The sequence below is a fragment of the Gordionus sp. m RMFG-2023 genome, chromosome 2 (genome assembly GCF_954871325.1).
Source record: "Gordionus sp. m RMFG-2023 chromosome 2, tfGorSpeb1-WG-v2, whole genome shotgun sequence".
In the NCBI taxonomy this organism is placed as follows: Eukaryota; Metazoa; Nematomorpha; class Gordioida; order Chordodea; family Parachordodidae; genus Gordionus; species Gordionus sp. m RMFG-2023.
Genome location: NC_088776.1, coordinates 44,998,838 through 45,021,742, shown reverse-complemented (window position 1 = coordinate 45,021,742; position 22,905 = coordinate 44,998,838). Strand labels below are relative to the sequence as shown.

The window sequence follows — 22,905 nt, the reverse complement described above, 5'->3', positions numbered from 1 at the left end:
ACCTGGGCCTGTGGAAATGGTGTTACTAGATTCAATGAACCAGAAATGAGAGCATAAAAATGTTGTAGTGTGAATGGAAGCCTGATGATAGCAAGAGGACTTTTATCTGTAGAACACGTGTGAGGTATTAATAGCGTAGTTAATTCTGCTATGAAAGGGTGATAAACATGTGGAAGAGTTCCGAGAAATTCGTCTATTCTAACAAATAAAAACGTATATTAGATGGATGTGGTGTGGTATATTTCCGAGAAAGAGAAAAACAAGCAAGATATTGTGAGAAAGGATTGAAATAGAAGTGATTGGAGCGGTGATGAAAATAGAATGAGTTGGGTGGAGCATGTTGAACGAAAGATAATTGGATAAAGTTGCACATCGATGAAGTAATGGTGGATAAGAGGTAACATAATAATGGGCCTTACAAATAACGATGCCTAGGACTGCAAAGTGAAAAGGGATCAGAGGGGAGCCCGGTTTACCCGGGTAAGCCTGGAAAACCGCCCTAAACAATGAAGAATTACTTATAAATGAAATATATTTCTATATATCCAATATTTATGCATACCAACTAAATATCAAACATTTTTATTTGTTATAAAAAAAATATAGAAATGTTTTCTAACAAAATTATATTACGCATCATAACAATTTTTATAACTTTTAATTATATGCGTATTATATTATATAGTCAATTTTAAAAAAGATGTTACATAATAATTTTATAAATATGGTGTTTAAATAAAATATACAACTCTCTCAAAGATGTGTAAATTGACCAATTTTAATTATAGGGTTGAACTCGTAACTTGGTACGACAAATCTATACAATCATATGAATGTGATTGGGTTTGATATATTTATCGTTTAATTTGAATTTAAAAGTAAAAGTTTCAAATGAGAAATAAGAGTATATTATAAAGCATAAATATTATTTGTGCAAACTATTAATTTACAAAATATTGATTAGAAAATTTAAAAAATTATATATATAAATACTAAATAAATTAATCTACAAATAATTATCAATAATCACGATTTATAAATCACAATATTTAAAAAATTATATGAGACCATAGCCTTTTAAGTACACTGAAAATATTATATATTGTGCTTTACAAGTCATTAATTGCCATAATTAAAACTAAATATTATGTTTCCAGATTGAATGGAAGAGGGGTAGGGTGGGGGGGGGGGGGTAATTTTGGCATTTTAAATATTGTTCTTTATTCCAACTTTAAAAAAAATATTTTTTAATATAAGGAAAAATATCTATGTACAAATGTAACTTTTATAAAAAAAAAACAATCCTTATTTTAGTATATTAATATAATAAATGTTTATTTCAATTTAAAACAACGCATTTTATGAAGGTTAGGAAGTTCTATATTCCAGAGTTTGACCATTATTTATTTCTTTACTGTCACTATAGAAAGATTCAATTACTTGAGAATATTTATTTAATATATAAGGGCGTCTGAGTTTCATAGTGGGCCCTAAATAGATACAATGATAAAATATCTTTAGTATAAATTGGAATAAGAAAAAATCAAGATATATTTATCAATTTATTCATGGATTAATAATATAGATATGATATTTAATGCCATTTTCTTTTTATTGCATTATTTTTAGATATATCGCAATGCGAATAAAATGGTCATAAAGGATTAGAAAAATAAAATCAAAGAAATAAACTATGATTTAAAGTAATAAATATATGTAAGCGTGTTTTATCCAATAGCGACGAGTATGAAAATTGTCACCATTCAATTATAAATAATGGTTATATGACACCGTATTTTATTCAAAGTATAAAACCGCTGAGCCAAATTGTCCGAACCGAATTGCCGTAAATACATAAACTGGCAGAAATAGTTGCATAAAAGATATGCGAAAAATGAAGCCTGATGATAGCAAACGTTATTTTTATCTATAGAACATAGTTGTTTAGATAGCAATGGAACTACTTTGGAAAAAGTGAAAAGGTTATTTGGGTGAAGCGCTGGATGCAGATTAAGGTGTTAATTCTGCCGTTGTTTGAAGGGTCCACGAAAAAAGTTTCAAGAGATGTCTATTCTAACAAATAAAAACGTATATCTGAAGCTGAAAGAAAATATGTAAACCTTGTGAGAAGCTGTATATAAGGTGGCGAATCGTGGGTAAAGAAAGCGACACATGAAGCTTAATGGGAAAGAACTGAGTTAAGATAGTCAGAATGCGTGGGGTATCTAGAGAGAGAGAGAGAAAACATAATGAATTAAGGGAAAGAATTGGAAGAGATTGAAGTATTGGAGAAAAAATAGACTGAGGTAATTTTGGCATGTTGAACGAAAGATGATTGGGTTAAAGATGTACTTCGATCCGAGTTATAGGATCAATGCTTAGAGGAAGACCAATGAAGACGTGGATAAAATGGTAATGGGTGAATAGAATAATGTAATTTACAAATAACGATGATCAGGGGTAAAATCGGAAAAAGGGTGCCAGAGGGGAAACTGGTTTACCCGAATAAACCTAGGAAACCACCATTAAACGATGAAAAATAAGATAAGAAATAATAAAATCAATTCAAAAAGCTAACATTTCTTTCTATTCTGAAGCCCATTTTTCTCCTACTCTTTAATAATAGTAAAAAGTCAAATGTAATCACTCTTATTCCATTAACAAATGTTATTGCAAGACGTCATATGTAGTGGTTTTCCGAATAATGAAATATATCCGATCTATGGTAATTTTACAAGAGCTGAAATTCCGAAAAGAAATAAATGCATATATTTATGCTAGGTAACTTTAGAATTCAAACTACAAAAGACCCCAATGAAGGTTATTATATCAGACAACATAATATCATATAACACTAGAAGTTACCACTCGAAATAATGGGAGTATACTATATATGCCGTCATTGGATATATTTTTCATAAATTTATACTTTCTCCTTTAAATATTAATTTTTTAAACCCTTACTTTTATTATTTGCTAATATTTTGGTTATATAGCAATGTTTGTTTTAAAAAAAGAGTATTATAATTATAATACATTATCTGAATAAGACTCTAAAATAAATATTTAAACTAGCATTTAATTAAATATATGTATAAAATATAGATATTCATTTATTTGTCAAACATTAAAAACCTAATTCTCCACCAGGTATAGTGAAATCACTTTCCAAAAAGACCCATTTTCTTATGAAAGCAGCTCTGCTAACGGCTTTTGTATTTGTGACGTCTATCCTATCATCTATATATCTTTTTAGTGTAAGCGGCATATTTTGAATCAAATTCTTGACCAAGAGAGAATTCATTGATAATTTTTTGTCATTGCAGCAGCAGTTCACCTTGCCATTAGAATAGGTACTTTCTTTTTTACACTCATCAGCATTAGCGCAATTATTTTCAAATGAGTCTGTGATTTTGGATGAGGTTGAAGAAACTTGATTAATCAAATCAAGGATAAATTTTTGAACTGAAGGGAGTAATGTCTGAGAACATAACCCGGTATTTATGTCAATTTCTGTCTGAAAAAAGTCAAATTTTAAGTATAAAGAAAATAAAAATAGTTTTGAGGCTTAAATTTATTTGTAAGCGTTTGCAGTAAATTTATATTGGCATATTAAAATTTAATAATGACTAATTTTTAAAAAAAAAAAACTATAATACATCATTTAATACCATACTTTAAACGTTAGTATCACTGATAAAAACTTTCTGTAATCACCGATCACCATAACGTTGCTGACCAGTTCGCATAGTTGTTCTTTGATAATATTTTCAATGGGTATAGGAGCGATATTTTCTCCACCGGCAGTTACAATCAATTCTGTGAAAGGTAAATATAATTTATTAGAAAGGGCTCAGCAAACAAAATATATGGCGAAAATGTAGTTATTATATTTCAGTAATAGGGATATTGTATAGCAAGAAAACCCTTTTGTTATGGAAAACCACTCTTCCGAGAAAAAATATTTTTCATTAACAAAAGAGACCATTAGAATAATTACATATGCTTAATCAGCTAACAATTCAAAATTCTTTAAATTATATTGAAAATATTATAATTCCGAATAATCAAAGAAATTTTATATTTTAACCTTTTAATCTTCCCGTTATGTAGAGGAAAGGGCCTCCAGTTGAGGTTTTGGTTAATTTTCCCATGTCACCAGTAGAAAACCATCCATTTAAATCAATGGCTTCAATCGTTTGCTGGGGCATGTTAAGGTAACCCATAAAAACGTGTCTTCCTTTTATCAGTATCTAATTGATATAAATATATTATTTTTCACAAAATGACTACCTCTCATTAATTTTAGAGATATTCTTTTATCATAGGGAATTTATAATCTTTTACATATAAATTTTATTTAAAAGATAATTCTGCATGATATTTTCTTAAACTTGATAAAAATATTATACCTCTCCTTCCATATCTTCATTTAGAATATCATCCTGAGATGAACATAGAGTTTTTACATCACCATTGCTAATATGAATAATTGACCCGTTACTACAATTATTATTTCCAAGTTCACGATTGTCTTCGCATTTAATGCCATATTTAACTGCGGCATCTTAAAAGTATATTAAAAATAAATAATGGTTTTCACTAATACTAACAGATTTTTTTAGGCATTAGGCAAATTCTTTAAATTGTAACAAATAATTGGCTAAATTAGCCTATTTATTGTTTTATAACTATAATGCCAATAGTAATGTCAAATCGACAAGAGGAACAGAGTATTGAATAAGTTTTTAAAAATCAGTTCAGATAGAATAAGTTTTTAAAAATCAGTTCAGATATGATTCGAAAAAACAAAATATATAAAAATCGATCCAAATTTTGGACCGTCACAACGTCCGTTCGGGCTGTTAAGAAAATATATAACAAGTTAATAGACCTTGATTCTCTCTATCTTTTATCGGATCCCGTTTCATTATCTTGACCTGAGTTCCGGGAAGAAGAGGTCCAGAACTTCCTATCCAAGAAAAGCCTACCTCAGGATAATTCACGCTAGCTGGTCCTGTACATTCTGAAGCTCCGTAAACTTCTTGTATCCTTATATCAAGGGATTCGAAAAAGGTTAAAGTGGCCGAGGAACAAGGAGCTCCCGTGCTGATAAAAAACCGACAATGGTTGAGGCCCAAGGCAGTCTTAATACGAGAAAAAACCAAGCGATTGGCGAGATAATGGCCCCAAGGAAGGGAGTCGCTAATATTATAAAGAATTTCAATTTATAATGAATAATTTTAAGGTAAATTTATGTTAATGATATTATAAAATTTCAACTCATTTGTATTATTGCTAATTTTTCAAAGTTTAAAAAAAAACTTTGAAAATTTTATCACTATTTGATATACTTATTAGCTTATGAAGGAACCCGTTCATAAAAATATTTTGAAAAGGGAAAGAGGGGGATCAGGTTAAAATTGCTGCAATTTCAAAAAAATTTTAAATCTCCTATTTTGATCAAATTGACCTTATATATATTTTAAAAAAATCTGTTATAAAAATATATTAAAGTATAGTGACATTTATTTTATGGAGTTAGAGCTGTATTAAATATATAAATTAAAAAAGTAGACCGATAACATAATATAATTTAATTACAAATACATTGATGATAATTTTTAGCTAGATTTGTAATTTGTAATATATATTTTTCATTTTGAAAATATTAGCGATTAATTTATAATTTTAACCGATCAGAAATCCTAAAACTTATCTTGCTTAATTGAGCAGAAGCTTAAGATAAAACAAAAAAGAAACTTTAATTGTAAGACTATTAGATGCTACAAATTATTTTTTTTTTGAGGATAGTAACATGCAAAAATTATCTCTTAAATTATATGTATTGATTGTTTTATATCTCTATATTTTTTTTATTAATTATAGATACTTATTTTCACTTTTGGTATTTTTATGCTATTGTAAATCTTAAAGGTTGACAATTTTGAATCATCTATACATTTATAATTAGATGAGCATTAGAATATAAAAAATATAAATGTACATTTAAAATCATAGAACCTCATAACAATTATAAATAGGCATACCCTTTCATCAATGCCGTGCTTCCACGCTTCCCTATATCTTTGGCCCAGTCTGAAATAGATTTCTTAAAGCCGTGAAGTGATTTATTCATAATAAAAAGTTTTTCAGCAATTTTTTCCCATACTCGAGGTACACCCATGAATATAGTAGGTTTGGCTTCTTTTAAGGTCGTTACTAAACTGCACTATAAAATGATATTTTTATTGGAATAAATTAGTGTTGTTAAAGTAATAACAATTGTATTTTTGTGAAAAAATAACTAGCTACTTTTGAAAAGTTGAAACTAGTTATTGTAACAACTATTTTCAGATTATTTTTCAAGATAATTAAATGTTTATATATATATATTATTTACAAACCTAAATCTAACTAATTTTTAAAAAACGGTTAATTGGATATTTTATCTAAAGTAATTATACCAGACCTCAAAATTTGGCCAGAATAGAATCTCTCTGCCATCCTTAAGGCAAAATCTTGAGGCTTGGGTAATATAGTTAGCCGCCTTTTTAAAATTTAATTGAGGTTTACAACACTTACACCAACTTTGAAACATTAGGGCTATCAAAGTCATAATTTTTTAAGTCCAAATTTATATTAAATATATATTATATTGTTATTATTTATATATTTTTTTAAATTATTTCTTTATTTAAATTCCTTTAATCAAAATTTGTAAATCACAAAATATTTTAGTAAATAAAAGGTTATATTAATGATGCTGAATTATATAAAAATTTATAAGGTAATTTAATATTGAAATGAAATTCTAATGAGTTACATGTTATTTTTTTAAAATATCATTAGTAAATAACAGTCACAGTTAACATTTTAACTTGTAATTTATTAACTTTAAAGAGAAGTTTAAAGAGATGTATTAAATTATAATGTCAAAGAGACGAAGAATATAATACTACTAACAAAAACTTGAAATAGTTCTAGAGAAAAACGAAGAAGCATCCACATCTAGTCAATTCCATATTCCATAATTCTTCAAATTTTAAGTGAATATGCAGAACTATATAATTTATAACTCATCTATAAAGTAAAAAAATATTGTCGATCATAATAATAAAAAAATTTGTTACTATCATACATAAATATGGATAACTTAATTAAAATAAAAAATTCCATTACCAAATTTATATAGAGATAATTAATTACATAACTTTACTTGATAGTTCGGAGAAAATATTTAAAGATATCTATAGTATTTTCCTACATCTAAATAATTTTTATACCTTAAATAAAGGCGGAGAAACTATTATAGATTTTTCGATTAAATTAAAAAGTATTTACTCACTATGTAATTTTAAATCGCTTGTTAATAAAAATTTAAGAGATATTTTTATCTTAAGGGTAGGGCTGCCTGAGTAGGATAAAGATCTTCGGTCAAAGTATACCGAAGGCATTATCATTTTTGAAGATGCCGTGCGTTTATCGATCGCGCTGTCTTCCTTGAAAAAGGAAGCCTAGGTAGAAGTTAACAAAATTTTAAACATATTCCGACGCAAGGTTACAAAAAAACATATTTCAGGAATAATAGTTATAATAACGGTAATAAATTAATAATAGTTATAATGCCAACAAATTCGATCATAATAATTATATTCCTATTAATTATAAATCAAGTTTTAAACCTAACTTCATACAAAAAAAGTCATATGCTTTCGTTGCGGCAAGGCAAGCCACATAGCAAAAGATTGTATAAATCATGCCATACAGATGATACCTCGCCTGTCATTAAAGTTACCATTGACACGAAGATAAATGGTTTGCGGTTTACAATGGAATTCTATACCGGTGCTGCGTGCAGTGTGATAGATAAAGTTGTCTGGGGACACATTGACAAACCAGCACATCGCCTGCGTATAAACTAATGGGTATAATAATACCACGAAGTGTTTGGTAAATGTACAGTGAAAGCCGAATTAAAAAACATTTCTAAATTTTTACCTATTTAGGTAGTTAAAGGAGAGAATTCTCTTATGAATACCTTTTCATAGAGAATTCATATTGAATGCTCCCACTTTAAATACTATTAGGTCTCTTTTATCACCTAAGATATATTTTAAAGGTCTGTGATCTGAACCAAAATAAAATGTCTTACATAAATATATTGATGGAGCTTCTCGATAGCGAACATGATAAAAGTTTCCCGATCAATGGTGGGATAATTCTTTTTAGCCGCCGAAAATGTCCTAGATGGGCAAGCAATCGGTTTCTCCTGGCCAGTAGGAAATCGGTGTGCAATAGCAGTTTTTAGATCATATTCGAAAGCATCACAAGAAATCACGACAGGAATATCGGCTGAATAAGGAATTATTGCATTCTTTTGATATTATATTTTTAACTTTAATAAATATTTCATTTTCTTGAGCTGATCAAAACCAACTAACATTTTTACTCGTCAGTAAGTGTAAAGGGGCACAAATAGAATGTAAATTTTGTATATACGATTCATAGTAATCCATCCTAGAACGTAATTCTTTCACATTTGACGGTGTTTTACAATTTTTTATGGCAATAATCTTATCTTCTGCAGGATGAATTCCGAATTTCTCAATAACATGACCCAAAAAAGTAACTGACTTTTCTCCAATTTTAATTTTATCCGTCGTTGTCAGTTCAGTGTTATCAAATCTTCTTAATACTTCTTTTAAATTAACTACATGATCAAAATTATTTTCGCCTGCAATTATTACGTCGTCTAAAATATACTAACGATAGGAATTCTTTTTAATAGGTTTGGCAAAAAGCGTTGAAATATTATCGGAGCGCTAGTCAACCCAAAAGGAATTCTTAGGTATTCATGAGTCAAAATTACTAAAAGACCTCTACATTTTGGACTAACTTCTAATTGTAAAAATGCATCTCAATCTATCGTTGAAAATATTTTACCACCCGCGATCCTATTTGTTAGGTCGATGAAAGTTGGTAAATAGTTATCTATCGCTAAATATTTGATAATTGTTAAACGAAAATCTCTGTTTATCCGCATGGCACTGGATTTCTTTAAGATATTAACCGTTGGCGTAGCCAATGCGTTCGGTTGTATGCAGATAACTGCTTGTTGGTTTTATTTCTCCTAATTATTTTTTAAAAACTTGAGGAAATTATGATGCAAGGGTATTTAAAGTGGGAACGTTAATATTTATATTATTTATTCGAACTTCTTCCGAAAGCTTTATATCAAATTCTCTAAGGAAAGGCGTTCCAAACATAAAAGAATTTTCTCCTTTAACTACCCTAAAAATTTAGAAATGTTTTTTTACTTCAACTTTCACTACTAGTTTATATGCAGGCGATAGTGATGGTTTGTCAATGTGTCTCCAGGCAACTTCATCCATCACACACCGGTATCGAATTCCATTGTAACCCGCAAACTATTTATCTTCGTATCAATGGTAACTTTATCAGGAAATGACAGGCGAGGTATCATCTGTATTGCATGAGTTCTACAATCTTTTTCTATGTGGGTTGCCTTGCCGCATCGAAAGCATATGACATTTTTTGTACAAAGTTAGGTTTATAACTAGATTTATAATTATTAGGAATATATTTATTATAATTGAATTTGTTGGCATTATAACTATTATTAATTTATTACCGTTATTATAACTATTATTCCTAAAATACGTGTTTTTGTAACCTTGCGTCGGCGTAGGTTTAATGATTTTAACTTATACCTGGGCCCTTTTCCAAGGAAGACAGCGCGATAGCTAAACGAAGGTATTTTCAAAAATGAAAATGCCTTCGGTATACTTTGACCGAAGATCTTTATCCTACTCAGGCAGCACTACTCCTAAGATAATAATATCTCTTAAAATTTTATCAACAGGTGATTTAAAATTACAAAGTGTGCAAATACGATCGAAATCTTAATAGTTCCGCTTCTTTTTAAAGTATAAAAATTATTTCGATGTAGGAAAATATTAAAGATATCCTTAAATATTTTTTCCAAACTATCAAATAAGTTATGTAATTAATGCTCTCTAAATTAATTTGGTAATGGAAATTTTTTTATTTTAATTAAGTTATCCACATCTATCTATGCTAGTAACAAATCTTTTTTTTAATTATGATCGACAATATTTTTTACTTTAAAAATGAGTTCTAAATTATATATATAGTCCTGAATATTCACTTTAGATTTGAAGAATTATGGAATTGACTAGATGTTGCTGCTTCTTCGTTTTTCTTCAGAACTAACTTCGAGTCTTCGTTAGGCATAGTAATATTATCTTTAATCTTTTAATTTAATACGTCTCTTTACACCTAATAGTCGCCAATGTGGTGTTTAAGATATAAAAAGTTTATAATATAAAATTATTTTATTTTAACCATGAAACTTTTACAATAATGTTTATATATTCATCGAAAGTACCTTTAAGATAATCAAATCAATCATTTACTATGAATTGAATCTTAAACAAAATACAATTTATTTACTTTTCAAAAATAACTTTTAAAATAAGAGTCCCAGAATATTTAAAATTTCTATTTATATATCAAACTGCAATGGCAAAATTATATTCAAACAGTAAATGTTTTTGTGATTTATTCAACTTAAAAAGATATAAGACGATACTGCAAACTTAAGGTAAAAAGGAGAATAATTAAGTTTTCTTTCTCAGCTAAATATCGTAGAAAATTTGATATTATGTTTTTTAAGATATCAAAAATTATTTACTTACTCAAAAATCCCATAAAATTATCTTTGAATAACATAATATTTGTTCCTCATTTTCACTTAATACCAAAATAAGATAATGGCTCTGAAAATAATTTAGGTTAAATATGTAGTAAATATATATATATATATCAATTCCAGTTAGTAAATTTCAGATGAAATAGTGTACAACAATATCACATAAGTATTATAATAAAAAATATTATGTATTATAATATAAAATAAAATATTATATTTTCAATCTTAACTAAATTTAATTAAAATTTGTTATATTAAATTACCTTCAAGGCATCGGGCTTAGCGAACCAAAGACTGGATGCGGATTCCATAAGCATGTATATATCAGTCATTTGAGCAGCTACATGGCTTAGGGGAAGATAGCTAACCATTCTTTCTGAACGGTGTTGAGATTTTATGTAATTTGAAAGGATTGTCGAGGTCCATATCAACTAATCAATTTTTTTATTAAGTAAAGGGGCAAATAAAATTTTATTCACTATATTTACATTTTAAAATAGGTTTTAAAAAGATGACATTAAATATTTCAAAGTAATTGTAAGCAAGCAATTTATTCAATAATTTAGATTCGGTACCAACATTGTCCTTCCTTTCCATCTATCTCAGAGACATGCAGGCCCAGCCAGAGATAATCAATGGGAAAATCTTAAATGGAGCGTTTAATATTAATTTACTGCTCATATTTTCGATTTTCTTTTAAAAAAATTTGAAAAATGAGGAAAATGATCAAAATTAAGATTTGAGGGCCAAAAACTATCCAAAAAAATCCCGGACTTAGCTGTCCTTGAAAATATTCTATAGGGTCGAGTCGGGCGTAAAAATTTTTAAATATCCAGGCCGGGCTAAGAAATAAATTTTTAATCTGGGGTGGGCCTAAAATTTTGATCTCTGCAGGTTTCCGATGCTATAAATTATTTCTTATTTTTTTTACTAAATCTTTTATTTAAATAAAAAAAATTAAGTTAAATCAAAAAAATGTGGATATAATTTATTACATTATCGTGGCTAATCATTACACCCTTAGAGTTTCCGGTAGTTCCTGATGTATAAATCAATGTGCTGCAATTATTAGGTTTTTGAGATTCAATCTTTTCGTTTAAGATGTCTTCGGATGTCATTTCAGAATACCTGTCTAAATCGGACCACTTTTAGAACAAAAAAACAAAGTTACATTTGATTTTTGCGAATGAAATTTTATTTTTAAAAATTAAATAAATAAAATATTGCTCTAAAAAAAGGTAAGGTGATTATTTTTCGGGAATAAATTTAGTCGTATTTTTATGCCGGATAAAAAATAGAGGTATCAATCACAATAATCAATATATAATACTCGTTGAAATCAATAATTTCATTGAAAAAAAAATAAATATAACTTTCAATATTTTGAAGTGTCTGGCATGGCTGAGTTTTGACTCTGAGGGAAAATCCTGTTCCCTATATTGAATTATTGCCTTTAGGTTCGGTAATTTGTCGGCTACGCTCAGAACTTTATTCATTTGATTCCAATCTTCTACCACACATATATTTGCTTTACAGTCCATCATTATATGAAAACAAACTTCAGCGCTATTCGTAGTGTAGACCCCGGTGGACAACCCTCTTAATATTTTTATTTATAATAACATTGTTTAAATATTAAGTCCTATTAAATTTAAAATACATTCAGATGCATTTGCTCGACAAATTAGGCCGAAGCAGAGAGGCCCGAATCTAATAATTTTTTTTAAAAATGATAAAATTATTTTTTTTGAGAGCCAGTTCGGGTTTTTGATTTGTTGATAGCAACGACATTAATACTAATCTAGACACGATCCATTTATTAAAAGTGTACTTACATTGAATTCAGCTGTAGTAGAAGCATTGTTTCGCATTTTGTCTAAATGCCTTTCAATGGCGAACTTCAATATATGTATACTTTAATCGTTAGTCTGGATTCGTATTAATGTCATTGGTCTCTAGAAGAGGGGAAAGAACTGGTCTCATGTCACCATGCCTAAAAATATTTATATTTGAGTAGGTTTTTTAAGACTAGTTGAAAGCTTAAATTATAAACGTTAGCTAAGCCATTGTGATATGTATAATATTCTCTAATAGGGTATAATATATAAAATATTTTATATTGAGGTATATGTATATAATAATGATAGTATATTATTCCAAAATTAGAATCAAGTTATCAAAGTACCCCGCAAATATGGCTGCAAAATTAGACACAACCCATTCTGGAGCATTAAAGCCGATTATGGTCACGGCGTGAAACTTCTCCAAGCCTAACTGTTTATAAGTTGAAAATTATTGTCATTTATAGAATTAAATAATGATTTCTACAAATATAATATAATTTAATTAACTATAAAATAACGTAAAAGGTTAGATAACGGTAAAAAAAAAAGAAGTCTTTTCTTGTTGTTATATCAAAGATTTTTTAAAAATTCTTCAAAAATCCTTCTCTTTATGGCCATAATATATCATCTAGTAAATATATTATTATTTTAAATATAGCACATCAATGTTTATAAAAAATACAAAATGTAATATAATTTCATATAAATTAGCTATAAACTTTTAATCTAATATAATAATAATAGATCAATTACATAAATTAGATATTATATTTTGGTTAAAAAATAAAAAAAATAAAAAAAGACCTTGTAAAATTTCAAAATGGTTTCCACGATTGATGTTACAAAATAAGACCAAAATCTACATTATACATTATTTTTAAAAAAATGAGTAGAATTTGATTCGTCATCATTTTTTAAAAAATATTTCATCGATTTTTTTTATCTGTAAATAAAACTATATATTTCAATTGTAATATAAGTTGGTAAACATTTTCGAAAAAATAAAATACGAATCATTTTCAAATATTTCCTTCCTAAAGGAGGCATAAATCTTTAAGGTAAAACTTGTTTAATTTGAATACCTCATTTTATTGCGAATAGAAAATTTTTTTAATAAAAAAATAAGGTTTTTTTTCCATATCCAGATATCAAAATAAAATATAAATAAAAAAAATTGTATAACCGATAGAAAGGCCTTGGCCACGCGTCTTATATCTTGTAAATATTCGCGATAGGTCACGCTTTCCCAATGCGTATCTTCCCCGTCAGTTTTGTAGTAATACGCCGCAGCTTGGGGATTTGTATCGGCAATATATTTAAGCTTGTGCGGGATGGTGAGCGGTTTTAAATCGTTGTCGGCCCAGTTTTCAATGACAGATAGGCCGTCGGGGTAAACGTTATGATATGTTTGCTCCTTAGGCATGGTTTCAGGTTCCGTTTTTAATTTTGGAATGGATTCAGGAGGGTTTGAGCAAGATTCTTCGGCTGAAGCAATTAGCGTTTCTTCCACCGTTTTCTCAAGGTTTTTTTCCGAGGTAAAAGTAGGGGAAAGATTACTTGAGAGGGAATTACTAAACTGGTCATCGTGAGAGATAGGTGAATCATCGGGGAGTGAGCTATAAGCATCGTCATCTTCGTCGTGGTGTCCGTATCCGTTTGATATCGGAACATCGATGGCGTGGATAAGTTTATCTTTCTCTAGACTTATGTGATCTAGAAATAGATATTTGAAGAAAAATAATTATATGTGTATATTTAAAAGTACGATTATATACCTACTCGTGTTAAAAAAATGATTACTTTTTAAGGAATGATGATAATTATTGGGTTGCTTGATCGGATCCGAGGATTGATCTAAAGAATTTGGCGAGGTTATGAGAGAACCATTGCAAATGGACATCGTGATTGTAATAATACTGTTTCGCAACTACTTTATATTACCTAATTTTTATAATTTAATATAAAATAATTTATTTTGGAAATAGAAAAATGAGTTAAAATTTTAACTAATATTTTTTTTGCTTGTTATTTTAATTGTAACCATCTAAAAACCACCACCTAACCACATGTGGAATTATTTTCAGATTATTAAACTTCCTTTTTTTATCGGATTTTTTTAGTTTTATTTATCATGTGAATTTTTTTCCTTCTTGATATACTATCTTTTTGTAACTAAAACTAAACTTTACATCTTGTAAGCAAGATATTATTTTTAGTTTGAAATACAGCTTTATAGTTCAGTGAAAAACATATTTATTTAAATCAAGATTAACTTTTGGCTTTTTTTTAAATTTAAATGTTAATTTTTTTTTGGAAAAATCTGGCTATATTATGGAATCACTAAAGTGATTCCGGTTCTCGTGGTTTGTAAAAAAAAAGGATAAGAAAAATATATCAAAAGGAATAGAAAAGGACTTGTATATAAAATATCCTTATTTTTTTACAAATAAGCTTAGTGTACATGTTTCTTAATAAATAAAATTTCAAATAAAACTTTCCTCAGGCAATATAAATATGTATTATTTTAAAGAAAAATTTTAAACTTTGATAAATTTAATGGCGTGATCTTTAAGTGTGCTCAAATTTTGAATCGCGAAATAAAAAATATTTTAAACCAAGTACGCTTTTAACCCCACCCCTTGCTAGTATGAAATTTAATTTTAGTAGAAAGTTAAAGGTAATCTTTACATTGTATGGGCGTAGTTAATAATAAAATCAATTTCATTTTATGCCTTAATTTTTTCATTTCATAAAATGTTTAATTAATTAATCTTCGCAAGGAGTAGAGATGCACTCATACTGATACCAAAAATATTATTATGTATATCGCATTGATATATGAATCCACAGTTTCATACTCTCAATTTTAAAAAATTATTTGAGGGTAAATCCTAAATTTGAAAGACATGATTTAACAATGAATAAACTTTTGTGTATTTTTTTAAAAAAAAATTAATTCAAGTCAATTTTTATTCATTTTAAAGTTACCAAAACATTTAAAAAATATACTTATAAACGATGTAAATATTTTTAAATAGCAATATAAAAAACCATGACAAAAATTAAAAAAATACGATTACAAATCTATAAAATAATAAATTTAAAAAATAAAAATATCATAAAGGCATGGATCAAATTAGATATGCATCCTAAATTTTTTAAAAAAACATCAATTTAGCTAGTGTGGAAGTGACAAAAGGTAAAAAAAAATTTAAGAATATTTTGAAATCTCTATAAAAAAAATTAATATAAATTAAAAGTAGTTTATGAATTCAATGCAAAATGTCTGAAATTTATGGTGGGTATTCATTTTATATATTAATTTTTTTTAAAGTATCCTACTATGAGCACTTTATAGACTTCGTGATAGTTTGATTAACTTCAAAGAATGATTGGATAATTTATTATAAATTTATTAAATTACCAAGAGCAAATAATATTAAGTTCAAATATTACCGTTATATCGAATATATATACTGAGAATAAAAATATACACATATGGGTATCTAAATCAATTAAAAAGGAATTGTAATTTTTTGAAAAAAATACATTGCTAACAAAATATTTTGATTAAAAAATACTTAGCAAAGAATAGAATATGACAATCGACATAGAACATTTTTTTTAGAATTTATAACCGGAAGAGGAACCTTATCAAATTTAACAACCGCTATCAAAATATTCTTTTAAAAAGGTACCGGGGTTCATTTTAAATGTTAGGAACCGGTGAGTCGGGCAAAAATCTTTAAAAAAATCCGGGCCGGGCTTGAAAAAAATTTCAGGCTGCACCGATATTTTCGCACACTGATATGATAATTAATATATCACAGATACAGATAAAATACATTTATATTAACTCTTTTTTTAATGATTATTTTATAAATAATTTTTTAGACATAATTATGGTTTCTTTTGAGAACTCATTATAAAATTGTATTTTTAAATTATAAAAGATAAGTTAAAAGTAAAAGAGAAAACCCCTATCTTTCTTTCTTATCGGTTGAAATATTATTTTTATCAATTCATGATTTAAATAATAATTTTTTAATTTATGAGTTCATCATTTTTGGGTAACCCCATGGTATTCTTTTTAAATTAAAATATTGGTACGATAATAGCGTGAGTGGATATCGATGCTAAGTATAAGTGTAACAAAAACTTCTAACATTTCAAATAGTTTTATATAATTGACCTCTGTGAACTACGATTGTTATAAAAATAAAAAGTTTCGCCTCCATACTTTATTAGAAATTAAAATCATTTACATATAAGTTACCAGGATATTTATCGTAAGACTAGGAAAAGGATGTGAAAATTAAATATATTATGTTGGCAAATAAAATTATAATTCAATAATTATGACGAAAATTAGCGATTATTCATAAGAATGATAGCAGGCGCGTAACAAATGGGGGGGGGGGTAATTCCCTTTATTTGATTGTTTTCATAAATATCATTTTAAGCTAATAAAAATTTTACCGCTCCCCACTTCCCCGTCAAAATTTTGCAATATAAATCAGAGTTTATCTTTACAGCTAGTTGCATATTTTCCTATAGCTCACTACTTTGTATAAATTTACAAAAACCAAATTTAGATTTGGTTCAGGTTATTGATTTGGCGGAAAATGTATATGAACAGGTAAATAAGAATAAATGTAGATGAATATTTTCATAATATTTATCTAGACGTTGAATCGAAAGCTAAATCTTATGATATAACACTAATTAAACCTCGTCTAGCACTTGGGCAATTGATGTAATATAAATGTTGACTCAACTTAAGAATATAAAATATCCATTTTCATCCCATTCTTTAGATACTTTTTTATCGCAAATTAAAGTACGGTTTTTAGATAAAAAACAAGTCTTTAACAATCTTCAAATTTTATTACCTAAAGATTCTTCGTTTTCTGATGCCACTATTGGTAAAATTAAATATTTAGATATTCCCATGAAATTGATACTGAAATAAATTTAATCAGTGAATTCGAATGGTGGTATTAATATTTACTACGTTTGGCTATTTTAACTAAGCATGCTTGATGTGCTCAATCGATGTAAGGAACCTTGGTTCAATTTCCAAATATTTTGAAGTTGTTTTATATTCTTGAATATTTGCACAACATGTATGAATGAAAGGACCTTTCCAACTTAAACTTATTTACGAAATACTACTTCCGAATCTGGGCTAAATGGGTTAGCTCTTTTAAATATCCACAGAAATTTGATTCCAGCGACAAACGAAATTCTTGATGAATTGGCAAATTTCCCACGAAAATTAAAAATCGCATTATAATTATAGTATTTAATAAATTTTTTGTATAATTAATATTGTATTTGATAAGAAGTTATGAAAACTTGTTTTTAAAAAAATTTTTCAATATTTTATATTTATACACACTACAATTAGTATTTTCAATAAAAAAAATTTATTCTATTTATTATGAGAATTTAGGCTTAAGCCAATTTTATAAAAAAAATGACACTCTTTATTTCAATTTTATAATTTTAAAAATTTTTTATTTAATATAATATACCTAACTTAAAATAATAAAAAATTGAGTTATAACCTTTTCTTTAAATATCCATAAGCGCGAATTAGTAAATAAAAACTAAAAATATTCATGTAATTATTATTGAATTATGAATAATTGAGAAGAATAGCTCAAGAAGGCCAGCTAAAGGGGGCTGGGGGGAAAACCCCTCAAAAATATTCCCCCACTTAAGGAAAATCCTGGATACGCCACTGAATGATAGTAACAAAAACTGTTAAAAATCAGTATCTATAATATAGCTTCCAAGTCAAATGACAAGCGGAAATAAATTTTGGAAGCTATTCCCTCTCAATGCGTTGTGGCAGAGAAGGGAGAAGGTCAAGCATTGCGTCATTTTTTTAAGGTATATGAATATTGTCCATTTTAAAATTTATTTAGGATAGAACCGGACTTTGATCCATACATAATTTAAATTAATTTATTTCCGTAATTTTTTATGATTATCGTTTTCAAGAATAAACCAACTTTTTTAAAAAAAATCCTTGAGGGTTAAAATGAACTGACGAATCGCCTCAGGAGGCCATAAGTCGATTAGCACTGTCCTTCTTGATGCCTATCCTTATTTAAAGTGTAGAATGGAGATATAAAATCTAAATTTTTTTTGGTAAAAATATATTGTGTTACTATTAACAATTTATTTAGCATCATGTAATCTAAGCAGAGTAACAATGTATTGTGGGTGTAATAGATCATTTCAAAAATATTCTTAACAATTTTAATAAGAACCCATTTTACATGATATTTTTGTTACTTCTATTTCCTCATCAATCTTTCGATTCTATAGAGGATACATTCTTTTCCGTCACCTACATTTTGGAACAAACTTGTGCTGTGAGAATTACTTTTTAATTTAATATTAAAAATATGATTTCGCCATTTTTCGCCTTTTTTGTTGGACAAATCAATGGCTAAATCATGCCCATTTTCATAAAATTCCTTATTATTTAATTTCGAACTATGAACTGAGGTATCGCAAAATAATGTAATTATAATATAAACCAATGTTGTTAAACGGCTCGATTTTAAAAATGCCTAGCCCAATACTTTAGCCAAAAAATATAAAAGAGATTTTGCTCATAGATGGCTGAAAAATTTGAAGATTTATTAACGATATCTTGAGGCTTATATAATATTATTTTGACAAAGATCTTAATTTAAAATAGAACGATACTAATATAAATTAAGACCGCGATCGAACGAAAATAAAAACTTATTCAATTATATGATAATTTTGTGAATCCTTTAACCAATGTAATAAAAATTTTCATATTTTCTATATTTCAAAAAACCTTTCATGTAAGTGCATTTGGTTTTTTTTATTCACCAAAAGTTAATAATCTAATTTAAAATACTTGTAATATTTATGGATGAATGTATTGTTGTTAAACAGCTCCATTTAGCTGATTTTTAAAAAGGGCTAAATATAGATTTCAGCCAAATATTATTACCTAAGCCTCGAAATTTCGACAATAAATGTCCAAACCTTCCTGCCATCTGTGGACAAAATAAATAAGCTTGAATAATTTACTTACGGCCAAAATCTTGAGTTAAGATTCTTAAAAAATTGGCTTCAGCCGTTTAACAACAATAGCTAAATGTATCGTTTTCTTGTTACAGATAATGTAACAAAAAATTGTGCAAATTTTTAACTATTTCTTTATATTCTACAACAAATAAATTGTATTTTAGTTTTTATTAATTGATTATCATGAAATTATTTATAAAATAAAAAAATACCGGATCGGATAAGTTTTTGAAAAATATCGGTTTGATTCAATATTTAATATCGGCACAGTCCTAATAAAAATTAGTATTGGAAAAGATGAGAAATATGAGTTCATTAGAGTTTGGACTTAGTTTAATATAATTTATAATAAAATATCTGTCCACTAGGATTAGATAATTTTTAAAAAATATAACAAATAATAAAGGTTGTGGTCCAACACATTAAAATAATAAATTCCAAAACTTTTAAAATTTTATCGAAATCAATACTAACATAATTCAAAAATAAAATTTCAAAATCGTCATCATTAATGTACCTCATTTAAATAAAGGAAGAATTGTAAGGAAAAAAATTCAACTAAGTTGTTTTGTTTATCTACTTTTATCCACTGATCGCCATTTCCATTTATTTATTTAAATTTCTAAAAAAAAATACATCCTAAAACTTAATTGATTCGTTAAATAAATTAAGATACGATCTAAATTTGGTTTTTCAATTCAATGTAAAAATAAGGTTTTGACTTTGAATAATAAATATAGCTTTCATCAAATCTAGATATAGTATAGATATAGACATATTTTCAACAAAAAAAGCTAATGATTTGTTTCGGGGGAGTCAAAAAAATAGGAAACATAATTTTAATAGCAAACTAGTGTTGTTAAACGGCTCGATTTAAGCCGATTTTTAAAAATACTAACTCAATATTTTATCCAGAAAGCTTGAAAATTTTGCTGATAGATGACAAGGTTACATTTATTAGCGTAATTTCGAGAACACTAGTTTTATTAAAAATATGTTGCCTGTTTTCTTGACTACCCCGAAACAAATTATTAGTTTTTTTTGAAAAATGTCAATACTACAACATTATAGTATTGCATTTATAAGAAATAAAAGTTTTTAAAAAAATCGGAATCAAATGGCTCTTTGATGGCACATCACCCCCCCCCTCCTCCACCATAAATACATCATCGTAAAATTTGTGATCTTATGAAAAAAAGCATTACGTTTAAATCATTCCTATTTTTAAATTTAAATTCGTTTTTTGTTAAAATATTTACCTCTCGAGATTCGAAAATTTTGAAATAATTTTGTTATCGGTTTATTCTTAAAAATAAATGTCTTTCATTTAATTTTAAAAAAATCTTATTCTTAATTTACTGTTTGAATTCTAATGAACATGACACATGACATTCAAAAAATATATAATTTCCGAGCCCTAAAATACAATTATATTTATATAAAATAAAATTTTTGCTAATTTAAATCAAATTATATTAAAGAATTATAAGTTAATTGAGAAAAATAATAATTCAAAAATTCCTTAGGTGAATGTTCTTTAAAGGACAGGTCGTAGAACAACGTGTAAAATGAATGAATTACAGAACAAAATGTTCATTTATCGTCTGTTATTCTTATTAAATTCTAGAAATACGCTAAATTATATAATAAAGAAAAACATATAAAGGTGCATTTCATAATCATAAAATCCCCAAACCCTCTTAAAGTAATGTATAAAATAAAAGTATCAGTAGAAAACACCTTAATTATCCAGTGTATTTATGGTCTTATTTAAATCTTTTTCTAAAAGAAAATATAATCAATTAATCTATTTTACCTTTTATTTTATAGAATATCACGAGATGAAAATTTATCCTATAATCAAGGAATGAAATCGATTATAATTAAAAATAAAATAATATCTTATTCTTTTTATAAAAAAAAAATTTCTTTGTTTGATTATTAAATTATTAGTGCCAAGATAAGATCGAATCTGGCGCAAATTATTTTAAAAAAATAAGAATTTTCTTCTTCTGTAAATAAAATATTATAGTAATATTCAAATATATTTTTTAGGTGATTTTTTTAGATCATCCGATTCTGAAAATACAAGGGGCATAAAATCTGAATATTGTATTACAGAAATACATAATTTTTAAATAAAATATAATATAAAACTTTTTATCTAATTTGAGTTTCTAAATGAAGACACAAAAAATTAAAATCAGAACTCGCGCTGAGAAATAAATCGATAATTTTATAATAAAGGGCTCAAATTATAGAAATAATTAATTATAAGATAATTCCATACATATCCAACAATTTACATGATAATATTACATTAAATTTGCATAATACAATAAATATTAATTTTATTATAATAGAATTTTATTTTTAAATATAATTTCAGAATTTTATATTTTATATTATTAAAAATAAATACATAATAAATAAAAACAAATATAGGTAAACAATGACAATTTTTTTTATTGAACTTGTAATAAAAAAAACATACCAATTGCCCAAATTTTTTCTATCTCGCTTAAAACGTAGAATTAGCGAAAAAATTTTAATTTAAATTGTAATTCAATTGTCTAGAACTTTACTAAAAAAAATTACAAGTATAAATTCTAAAAAAAAATAATAGTTCCTTTGTCGAAAATTTTACATAATATTGATCAAATTTTAAAATAAAAAAAAGTATTGATTATTTGATTCGAGATTTACAAAAAAATTTTGAATTGTGCATTATATTATCAAAATTGTTTTTCTATTAATTTATAGGAGTATGTAAATAAAAATCTCATCCCATATGTACTAAATCTTTAATAATTTTTACAAATTAAATATAAAAATATCAAATTTTAATAAAAAATAGCTTACTTTAAATAATCAATCTTATTTTGGAAAAATAGATGATCTTAGGAAGAATTTAGAGGTCCCCCCAAGCATAAATTTTTTTAATAGAAATTTAGATAATAATTAATCACCTCCTCATTAATATGATAATTAATTTTTAATTAAATCCAAATAGTATATCCTTTTTTTATGAATGGATTTTTTTAAATTTTTGGTAAAATAATTTTTATAAATTACATTTTTTTTACATATTTTTTTCAAATTTGAAATTTAATGTCTAGTACCTTAGAGTAATAAATAAAATATAATAAAAAAAATCAACACGTGACTAGCTTATCCGAAAAAATTAAATAATAAAGAAAACAAATATATAATATAAGTAAACAG

At 26.6% G+C, this 22,905-nt stretch overlaps 1 protein-coding gene across 2 annotated transcripts; it reads right to left on the bottom strand.

Annotated features, from left to right (window-relative positions):
• Positions 1–660: 660 nt before the first annotated feature.
• LOC135925108 (long-chain-fatty-acid--CoA ligase ACSBG2-like) lies at positions 661–22,692 on the bottom strand. Of its 2 annotated transcripts, none has more exons than XM_065460296.1 (14): positions 22,543–22,692; positions 14,401–14,541; positions 13,784–14,313; positions 12,942–13,030; positions 12,130–12,355; positions 11,752–11,901; positions 11,020–11,187; positions 6,051–6,232; positions 4,895–5,205; positions 4,413–4,567; positions 4,091–4,253; positions 3,677–3,819; positions 3,136–3,517; positions 661–1,490 (listed from the first exon to the last, which is right to left on the bottom strand). In XM_065460296.1, the coding sequence occupies exons 2-14, from the start codon at positions 14,498–14,500 to the stop codon at positions 1,369–1,371; spliced, it is 2,721 nt and encodes a 906-aa protein (XP_065316368.1). In that variant the 5' UTR covers positions 14,501–14,541; positions 22,543–22,692; the 3' UTR covers positions 661–1,368. The 2 variants fall into 2 exon arrangements, with proteins under 2 accessions (XP_065316368.1, XP_065316369.1); XM_065460297.1 differs by lacking the exon at positions 22,543–22,692 and adding an exon at positions 21,497–21,604.
• Positions 22,693–22,905: the final 213 nt, after the last annotated feature.